Genomic DNA, 10474 nt, shown 5'->3' with positions numbered 1-10474 from the left:
AGGGTGATCCATAAAAATTTTTTGAAACTGGGAGAAAACTGTAAGATCATTTAGTACAATGACTTCATTTTACATGTGTAAAGACTGGCATGCATACTCCTAAGTCAAAAATATAGCTGGACATTCAATCCATGTAGATGGATATTCTACTCTGTCCATTTTGGTATGCTCTATTTTTAAGGATTTTCCAGGCAGAAGTGAAGAGTTTTACTTGACTCATGATTTAAAAATTGGGTGTGGGAAAGAGCTTTTATCGTAAATGGAGTTCATTTACTCCTTCCATGGAGACTCTAACCTTCTTATTTTCAAAACAAGAGAAATCTGTTCTGAGGCAAAATGAACAGAGGTTTGGAGTAGAGATCCAATTGCCTTAAAGAAGGCATGATCTAAAACGGACTAGAAGCAAAAGAGATGTAAATTGTATGTTTTCTGGAAAGAAATTTGGCCAGAAAAATATCAAACATTCTGACCTATTAATACCTATAAGGAAATAAAAATGTACCAACAAAGATTTATATACATAAATGTTCACAAAATTATTTACAAAGCAAAAACTGAAAATTATCTACATGCTTGATTAGAATAAGAAATTCCTTGATATTCTCAATCTTTCTGGGGGGTTAAGTCTTCTTAAGTCTTCTGACATAAATGAAGTCAAATACTAACTTATCAGGTGGAACCACACTACTCTAAATCAAGGCTAGCCCAGTTGTGCTGGTTTTTTGGCAATTTGCAGAACTACCACAAATGATAGAAATGAATTCCTAAGCTGCCAAAAAATTACTGGCTCAAATGAAGGCAGTTTCTACTTGGCTAAACTCTTCAAGAGGATAGTCATTAACATTTTGAAACTTCCATTATTTGTTATTTCTGAAGTTAAAGGGAAGTTAAACTGAAAACTTTAGGAAAAACTTCCTGTATTAAAATAAAGCAAAGTTTTTGCCCACTGCCCCCCCTCCCCCTTTTCTCAGTTGTTTTTATGGGCCTAGATGCTTGGAGACAAAGCTAACACAACAAGAAATTTTAAAAACATGGTTTCAAAGAGCAGTTTCACTGTCTTATTGATAAACTGATATATTATTATCAAACCAATTTTAATTCAGTCTTCAAAATGTAATCGTTCTTTCAGAAACACCACGAGACACTTTAAGAATAATGTATTTTGTCCATCACTTACTTTCATCTGTCATTTAAATACTGATTTTTTTCCCCATAGGGAAAAAAAGAAAGTTTTACCATGTTTTCAACATGCTGTCAAGGATGTCTTTATTGTCATTCCTGGAGATGTCTATGCAATTTCCTCTCCCTGGAGGGATAATATACCGACCTTCCTCATTCAGACAGAATAAAATAGGTTATGGTGGCACTACCCACCTCCTACATATAACTTCATTTCTATCAGCAGAGAGACAAGAGAAACTTTAAGAATTAAAATCTCTTCTACTTCATTTCTTAGTGTTCTTTTCAGATGGAATTTGGAAACTAACTGAGGTTGATCGTTAATTAAGACCTAAAGATTTGCAAACTTCCTCTCTTAAGTCAACCATTCATAAGTGGTCCTGCTTGCTGATGAAAGACAGAAAGGCAGAAAGTATTTTCTGAAACCTCAGAGACAGAATGTGTTCAACACAGATGTTCAGGTGAAGTGGCAGTTCCAAAACACTATACCAGGGAGACACTTAGCATGTCTGACTCCATATTGCTTCTATCTCCCTTGTTGCTGTGACCTAGAGCTTAGGGACCCCAGCTTAACCCTGCATACAAACATGTTAATCATCAGAGGAATTTGAAAAGGAATTTAAAGCTGAGATTTGAAAAAAAAAACTGCTTTTTTTTTTTACCCCAATTTACCTCACTCAAGGAGATAAGGGAATACGTACAGAAATGACTATGCTATGTTTAAGGTTTGCAGGAGTGACATGACCAGATTCCTGTACCCAAAATCAACTGACCAAAGACAGAAGAAGTTATACAACCTTCCTCAGATGTCAGTCACCTTTTCACTCTAAGCCCCTCCTGAGTCTTCCCCTTTTCCTAACATAAAAGAAGCTCAAATCTCATGCTGGGGGAGGTGGTTCTTGGGGACATCAGCCATGTCCTCCATTTGCTGGTTTTCCAAATAAAGTTGATTTCCTCCCCCCAGATCTTGCCTCTTGACTTAATGGCCAGTCGAGCAGCGAGCAGAAGGAGTGTGGAATCAGTTACAACACCTGCTTACTCTTCTTTAAGTTAAAAAAAAAAAGTATATATTATGAAATGCTATGAAGAAGTGGTTTCTGAAAGCAGAGTTCTGGCTTTTTATCATGTTTTTGCTAAAATGGTTAAAATTATGTCTTATTCAATTTAATTTTTTAGTAAGTTAAGAATTACAGTATACTCCCAAAATTAGGGGGAAAGATTAAAGGATATATAACAAATTACTTCCTCAGATTAGGTTAATGAATATAATAAAAATGACCTCTGAGACATTAATAGGATCAATGCCTGGAGGCTATGAAGTAGTTTGACCGGCCCTAGGGACAAGTTATCAAGTGTCAATCTTTAAAAATTAGTAACAATCCCACTGATGTCATTAAAATCTTTTACTTATTTTAAGTTAAATTTTCAAACAATTGCTCTTGCAGATAAGAATAGAACATTCACTGGTATGAAATTATGCACGAGACCTATTTGCAAAGTCCCCATATCCATCATCCATTCATCCATTAATTTATTATTTTATTTTTTCTGCAAAACTTATTGTCAAGTGCCATGCACTATGTTAAGACACTGAGGATATAGAACAAAAAAAGATACTTTCCCTTCCCTCAAGGGGGTGCACAGTTTAATTAGCAAAAGAGATTTACAAGATAATAAATACAATATTGTATTTTTAAATAATATTTTTTAAAGATTTGTTTATTTATTTAAAAGAGACTGTGTGTGTGTGCCTGTGGGTATGAGTGGGGAGAGGGGCAGAGGGAAAGAATCTTCAAGCAGACTCCCACTGAGTGTGGAGCCTGAAGAGGGGTCAGCCACTTAACTGACTGAACTACCCAGGGGCCCCTTAAATAATATATTTAAAGTATATGCAGCTTTATATTTTTAAAGTATAAATAAGGAGGGTAAATTGTGCTACAGAGAGGGAAAGTTAGAAGAGATTATATGGAAGACATTTAAGCAGGGAACCATGGTAAAATGATACTAAGATGATATAAATTACTCTGACATTGAATCCTTACCCCCGAAAATTGAGTTGCCATTTCCTATTAAAGAATTGGAGCTTTGAGAGATCAATTAACATGCCTGAAGTTGCTTAGTGACTAGAAGTTGTTTCAGATTTTTAGTCTAAGTCGTTGTCTAAAACCCCGCGTTCTTTCCTCTACTCAACATTGCTCAGTCCCACACCTCCTTGTCTGAGACCTGCTGTAAAGATTTCTCTCCCCCCTCCGCTTGTCTTCAGGATCAATGCCACTCATGGCATGTCTTCCTTTTTTTCTGGACCCTCACTGTATTTGGTTTCAAGGAACTATAGAATCAGAGAAATGGAAGGGATAGTTGAAGCCATCCAATTCAACAGTTCTTTCACAGCAAGGAGAAAGAAAAAAGATCCCAGTGAAGTTAAGTGACTGAGCAAAGTCAGGAAGCTAGTTAGTTGCAGAGTAGCTCCAGAACCATCTAGTCCAGGCACATTTCCATATGCCTAAACTGTCGTTTCTCTGGGTGGTCATAATACCCAGTGGATATAGTTTGTTTTAGGGAAGAACTGGCTTTCTTCTTTTTATCTTTAAAAAATGTGCTAAGTACATGGGAGTGGGAAGCCAAGAGCCATAAAATGAAAGGTAACAAATAAATAAATAATTGTGTTCAGCGTAAGAAATGAGAGTGTAAAGGAATAGGAGGAGAATCAAGAAGGCAGAGCATCCAAGGCAGAGCATCCAAGCCGGAGCCCCAAACTGTCAAGGTCAGAGAGCATGATTTTTAGAGGCATAAGTGGTATTTCTATTGTGTGGCTAGAACTTGAATCCTCCCTAAAGAGGACTTCGACTACTTCTATTTTGACGTCAGTCTGTACTTTCTAATTGATTAAGTTCTTTCCAGCTTAACTCTGAACTCACACAAAAGACCCCGCAGGGCAAAGCATCCCTTGAAGGGAACTGAAGCTACTCCCTCAAGTGGCCCTCTTGCCAGCAAGACCCCGTGTGATTGACCTCAAATGATCGAGCTGGCCTTTCCTGCCCGTTGCATGTACCCACCGACCTTTGTCCCACACTTGCCTTATATAAACCTAGAAGTATTGTCAACACTTTGGAGATGGTCTTTGAGATTTTAGTCCACCGTCTTCTTGATGTTAGTCTCACTGAAATAAATTCCCTTCTCATTTCACCACCACTCGTCTCTGTGCCTTTGGATCTTGCTAGCAGTGAGGGGCCAAACTTGGTCTTTTTGGGGGACCCCAAAGCCAGGTGCACTTGCATCCCTGTGCCCCATTTATGCTCTTTGTCTTCAACTTTCAGGAAAACCTACTATGTACATCAACTCCTTATAGTATGACAATGAAGGAAAAGGAACTACATTCCATTTCTGGGATTACATTGTGAAATAAAAAATCCTGATTTAGTAAGGAGATACTAATATTAGAAAGGATCGCTGCATCAGGGGGTGGGAGCAGGAAAGGATTTTTGCAGGGGAAAGGGGCTATGTCAATAGAGAGAACTCTGACCATAACACAGGCAAGAGTCTTAAGAGTTAGGCACAAAGAGTTGTGTGGTTTTTGTCTTTGTTTTTAATGGGGGGAGGGGGGAAATACATAGAAAGAACTACGTGTGCGGGAAGTGGGGGTAAGAGGGTGGCCTGAAGGGAGAGTAGATCAGAGTGCTTGATCCTGAGGCCAGGCTGTTCGCAGAAGGGGGTGTGTGCCGGCTCAAACTGAGGGTGGGTCAAGTCCAGGGGAAGGAAAGAAACTGAACCAGTTTGATTAACAAGCATTTTGCTCCCATAGATCAGAGAGCACAAGCAGTTCAGCTAATCATTTATGTGGCAAAAGATGGAAGTTTAGATGGACTATGTCTGGCCTTATCACAGGTAGAGGGGCGTGGGAAGGGAGCACCCACGAGTCTTAATTCTATCATAAGGGAAGTGTGGTTCCTTGGTATAAGTCTTTTTCCAGAACACAAAAGATGGTGGGGGATTTCTTGAGCATCGCTGATTTCCAGGAATACAGGGATCAGGTAAAATTCCACACTGTAAACTTGGAGCAGAAAGAAGGAAAGAAGGAAGTGTCTGTGAGAGATAAGATGGGAGTCAGACAAGAGTCCTGTACAGATAGGAATTCGAAGTCACAAAAATGGTATCTGAAGTGCTCAGAAGTGCAAAGAACTCTTGCGCAAGCTCCATGGATCAAGTCCTCATGGCTTGTCCTCCTCCATCACAGAGAATACTTGTCTGCCTTATGCCAACACCGGATGATAATCGGTCCTTGAAGACAGATCATTGCCTCTCTTCTCTGTATGTATCCTTAGCAGCTGACATCAAGTAAGCGCCAGAATTCAGTTGTCTTTCTAGTGTTTGTTTCCCTTAATTCCCATTATATTTGTAGAGAAAGCACAAGGATTTTTCTTCATCTATGCAAAGATCACTTTGGTCTGTGGGTGCATGATGCAGTCGTGGGAAGGAGCACCCGGGCCGCCGAGCCTGTGGGAGGCAGGGCAGCTGGAGAAGGGACTGGGGTGGGGTTGCCTCAAACACAGGAGCAACCCCAAGGAGCTCAGGGAACTCAGCAAGAGTCACCAGTGGTGGAGAAAAGAGGATGACATTCCAAGCTCCCAGGGGAAATAGGACATGCATACACAGATTAAAAAATCAGATGAGATTGAAGAGGTAATTGTAGGACAGAACACATGAACTATGGCTAGGCATGGCTTATGTTTTCTACGCTTATTCTTTAATAGGATGGCAGATGACTCACAGATATTGTTCCTGCGACTCTTGTCACTTAAAGTCTTTTCTTCCAAAGTTATGAGTGATCGAATTTCTTCTGAAATGGTCCCAATCATTAATGTACAACAACTTATCTGGTCAACTTTGGAGGAACTTCCAACCCTCTGTTGAGTCAACCAGATCACAATTACACGGGGAGTGCTCGCAACTCGATATAGCTTGGCCACCCGGTCTTAAACACACAGTTACACATGGAGGAGCCCAGGGCAGGCCGGCCCCATATGCACCACAATGGCATATTGATCATTTTGAATTGAAGCTACTTGAGAAACAACCAGTGCGAAGACACTCAGACCCTCCTCTGTCCTCCTGAAAGTGAGAAACAAATCTCCCATATGAAAAATAGCTTCTCTGTACTAAGAAGGAAAGAGAAATCTTTATCACCAGAGATAGGGACTTTAAAGTCAAAAAAGCTGTAGAAATAAACCTTGTTACTTTTTTTTTTTTTTTACTAATCTACTACCTCAGCCCAAATTCTACTTAGAAATCCTTACTAATTAAAGCTCGAAAACACCTGTTTTCCTCATCCTGGAAATTTCTCAAATTTATCATCTTTTTTGTCTAAAATGTATAAAAACATTCTCATCCAGCTGGAAGACCCTGGAGGGTAGAGGAAGAATTCTCTCTCCCCAACACACAATTGTGGGTGTCCCATATTATGGTCCCAATTATGTTGGGAAGAGATGAAAAAAGCTTCACAGCATTATCACCCAGAAATGAAAGTGAGTGTGGCCTCACATGGCATGACGGTATGAATTGGGGTATTCTTTGTAGTGTGTAATAGCTTTAGCTGATTACACTAGTGTGAGCTCAGATCTCCTGATGCTATGATCCAAGTTAAGAAACAACTGGAGGTTCCTAAAGTCTTATTTTCTCTTTCATACTCCCTAGAGTTTGGAGAGGAGGTATGGAGGAAGAGAGAAGGAGTTAAAAGTGATATTCCAATTGAGAGGAAACCCCGCAAAGAATACGTGGTAAAACAGCAAGAGCTATATGAGCTATAAGAAAATAGATAAAAGCAAGGGAGGAATTCATACTCTTATTGATCTATGATATTATTTTATTTTGATGCAATTGGAGTTTTTCTAGTTAAATGTTAGTTATTTATTAGTAGTTCAATTCTATTGGGTTAGGAAATAGTCTACACCCGATTTTTTAAATGATGCACTGCCTTGTTGATTGTGGAAAAGGTTTCACAGGCACTTGGAAAGAATGTTAATTCTAGCCTTTTGGCTCCCTGAGCAGTGCCATGGTGGTCGGCAAGAACAAGTGCCTTATGAAAGGCGGCAAAAAGGGAGCCAAGAAGAAAGTGGTTGATCCATTTACTAAGAAAGATTGGTATGATGTGAAAGCACCAGCTATGTTCAATATAAGAAATACTGGAAAAACATTAGTCACAAGAACTCAAGGAACCAAAATCGCATCTGATGGCCTCAAGGGTCGGGTTTTTGAAGTGAGCCTTGATGATTTGCAGAATGATGAAGTTACATTTAGAAAATTCAAGCTAATTACTGAGGATGTTCAGGGCAAAAACTGCCTGACTAATTTCCATGGCATGGATCTTACCCGTGACAAAATGTGCTCCATGGTCAAAAAATGGCAGACCATGATCGAAGCTCATGTTGATGTCAAGACTACCAATAGTTATTTGCTTCGTCTATTTTGTGTTGGTTTTACTAAAAAACGCAATAATCAGATTCAGAAGACCTCTTATGCTCAGCACCAACAGGACTGTCAAATTTGGAAAAAGATGATGGAAATCATGACCCAAGAGGTGCAAACAAATGACTTGAAAGAAGTGGTCAATAAATTGATTCCAGACAGCATCGGAAAAGATATAGAAAAGGCTTGTCAGTCTATTTATCCACTTCATGATGTCTTCGTTAGAAAAGTAAAAATGCTGAAGAAGCCCAAGTTTGAATTGGGAAAGCTCGTGGAGCTTCATGGTGAAGGTGGTAGTTCTGGAAAAGCAACTGGGGATGAGACTGGTGCTAAAGTTGAACGAGCTGATGGATATGAGCCACCAGTCCAATAATCTGTTTAAAAGTCAGACATTTAATGGTGACAAATAAAAAAATCATATTTGTGATGTTTAAAAAGAAAAAGAATGTTAATTCTATCATCTTTGGGGGAAGTGTTCTATACATGTCCATTCGATCGTGTTTGTTAGTTAATTGTAGTATTCAGCCCTTCTATAACTTTATTAATTTTCTTCCAGCTTGTTCTAATAGTTATTGAATGAACTATATTAAAGGCCTCTGTTATGCTGGTGGATTTGTGTATTTCTCTGTTTAGTTCTGTCATTTTTGGCTTGTTTTATATCATTCAAAGTTATGATTTTTAGTACATAAATTTCAAAAATTCTCCTATCTTCCAACTGGATTGATTCATTTGAAATATATTTATCTTTTGTAATGCTTCTTGTCTGGAAGCCTCCTTTGTCTGATATTAGTAAAGTGATCATGGGTTTCTTTTCATAGTATTTGCATGATCTATCTTCCTCCATTATTTTACTTTCAACCATTTTGGGTTATATCTCTTGTGGTGGCATGCATTTTATTTTATTTAGTCTAGTCTCCCTTTACATTTTTTTATTATTATTCCATTTTTTTCTGTCTTAAAGTTGGTTATAAATTCTTTCACCATTCTATTTTTGGCTACTCTAAAGATCACCACATGCATCACTGACTTCTTGATGCTGCCAGACAATTAGATTTTTAAAATCTATTTATCTTCTTCCCTTGTTTCATCATTGCTGTCATGAATTTGTTTCTACATTTATTTAAAACTTGACAAGGCACTGTGTACAGATCCAACTCATTTATATTAACACACATATTTTGCCATTTCCAGTGCTCTTCATTTATATCTGCAGTTCCATTTTCCACGCAGAATCATTTTCCTTCAGCCTGAGGAAATCTCTCTAATACTGTAATCAGATCTGCTGAAGATGAGTACTCCAAGCTTTTGTTTGTCTGGAAATGTCCCTATTGCAATTTCATTGCTCTAGGATAGTTCTTATGGTACATAGGAGTCTAGTTTGGCAAATTTTTCTTGCAGCACTTTAAAAATATGATTTCATTGTTTTTAGATTCCATTGTTTCTATCGAGAAGTCAGCTGTCAGTTTCATTGTCACTTTTTTGGTGATCATGTACTTTTTCCTCTGGCTGCTTTTAAGAATTTATCTTTGTTATTGGCTTTCAATGGTTTTACTGTAATGTTTATAAATGTGGTTTTCTTTTTACTTATCCCACTTGGATTACCTGAACTTCTTGAATCTATGTGATATCTTTTATTAGTTTTGAAAAGTTCTCAGCAATTATCTCTTTAAATACTTTTTTTGATCAATTTCTGTATTTTTCTAACTAAACTCTCTTCCTTTTTCCTAATCTTACTAAACCTGTCTTCTTGTGTCTACCTGATTGTTATTCATAGATTTCACCTATCTATTTTGTCTATTTTTCATAAATTTTTTTAACTATATTAGCTAGAATTATGTTGAAGTCTTTGCTAACTTTAATATCAGTTTTATTTGTGGGCCTACATCTACTGTTTGTTTTATCTTTGATTATCAGTCATTTCTTTGTCTTTTCCTGTATTTAGAATTTTTTTATTCCTAAATTTTTAATAAAAAAAAAAAACTACAAAGAACCTGTTTGATTTAATCTTCTGCCATAGTGGAGTTTCCCGTTCTTGTGTTGGACAGATAGGGTGAAGGGCTGATTATTTTACTCTTATCAGGAATTTAGTTGAATCAAGGCTGCTTGGCAGTTTTAATAATACTCAGGCTACCTCTATTTTGCCTCAGAGTGTGGTTTTCCCAAACTTTGCTTGTGAGCATAATGGGTATTTGTCTCCTCAGCCATGAAAGACTGCAGGAGATTCAGTTCTGCCCTTTTTTTTATTTTTAAGATTTTATTTATTTATTTGACAGGGAGAGATACAGCGAGAGAGGGAACACAAGCGGGGGATTGGGGGAGAGAGAAGTAGGCTTCCCGCCGAACATGGAGCCCAATGCGGGGCTCAATCCCAGGACTCCGGGATCATGACCTGAGCCGAAGGCAGACGCTTAACGACTGAGCCACCCAGGGGCCCCTCAGTTCTGCCCTTTGAAGATAGCCAGTCTGACTCTCCAGAATCCTACCTTTTGAAGATAAAATCTGTCAAAAATTTTGAAAGGGAGACTAGCTGTGCACTTGAGGCAGGTCCCACATCTGGCTGGACTTTGTTTCCTAAGCACTAAAAGGCAACAGGAGACCTCAATCTCTCTTTGAGAAACTTTTACCATAAATCTCCTGCATCCCGTACAGCCATAGAACTCAGAAAATATGCCATTAGTAAAACCAGTCTTGTGTTTGAGGTCCTTCAAGTTTCTGATTTGTCACTTCAGATCCATACAACTGCTTTGCTGGTCTCTTTTTCACCCAGGAGGTGCCAACACTTTTATGGCAACCTTCAGAATTTGCTAATGTCTTCATTAAATAGAAATGGTTA

At 38.3% G+C, this 10474-nt stretch overlaps 1 protein-coding gene across 1 annotated transcript; it reads left to right on the top strand.

Annotated features, from left to right (window-relative positions):
• The first annotated feature begins 7228 nt into the window (after window positions 1-7228).
• LOC113922467 (40S ribosomal protein S3a-like) lies at window positions 7229-8014 on the top strand. The gene has a single exon (XM_027594367.1). The coding sequence runs from the start codon at window positions 7229-7231 to the stop codon at window positions 8012-8014; it is 786 nt and encodes a 261-aa protein (XP_027450168.1).
• The last annotated feature ends 2460 nt before the right edge of the window (window positions 8015-10474 follow it).

Source organism: Zalophus californianus, chromosome 9, assembly GCF_009762305.2.
Source record: "Zalophus californianus isolate mZalCal1 chromosome 9, mZalCal1.pri.v2, whole genome shotgun sequence".
In the NCBI taxonomy this organism is placed as follows: Eukaryota; Metazoa; Chordata; class Mammalia; order Carnivora; family Otariidae; genus Zalophus; species Zalophus californianus.
Note: the sequence above shows the minus strand (reverse complement) of the source record. Positions and strands in the feature narration are given on the sequence as shown.

Bases quoted from the DNA above. Each gene is read 5' to 3' on its own strand.
- LOC113922467 (XM_027594367.1), top strand. From the start codon at position 7,229: ATGGTGGTCGGCAAGAACAAGTGCCTTATGAAAGGCGGCAAAAAGGGA.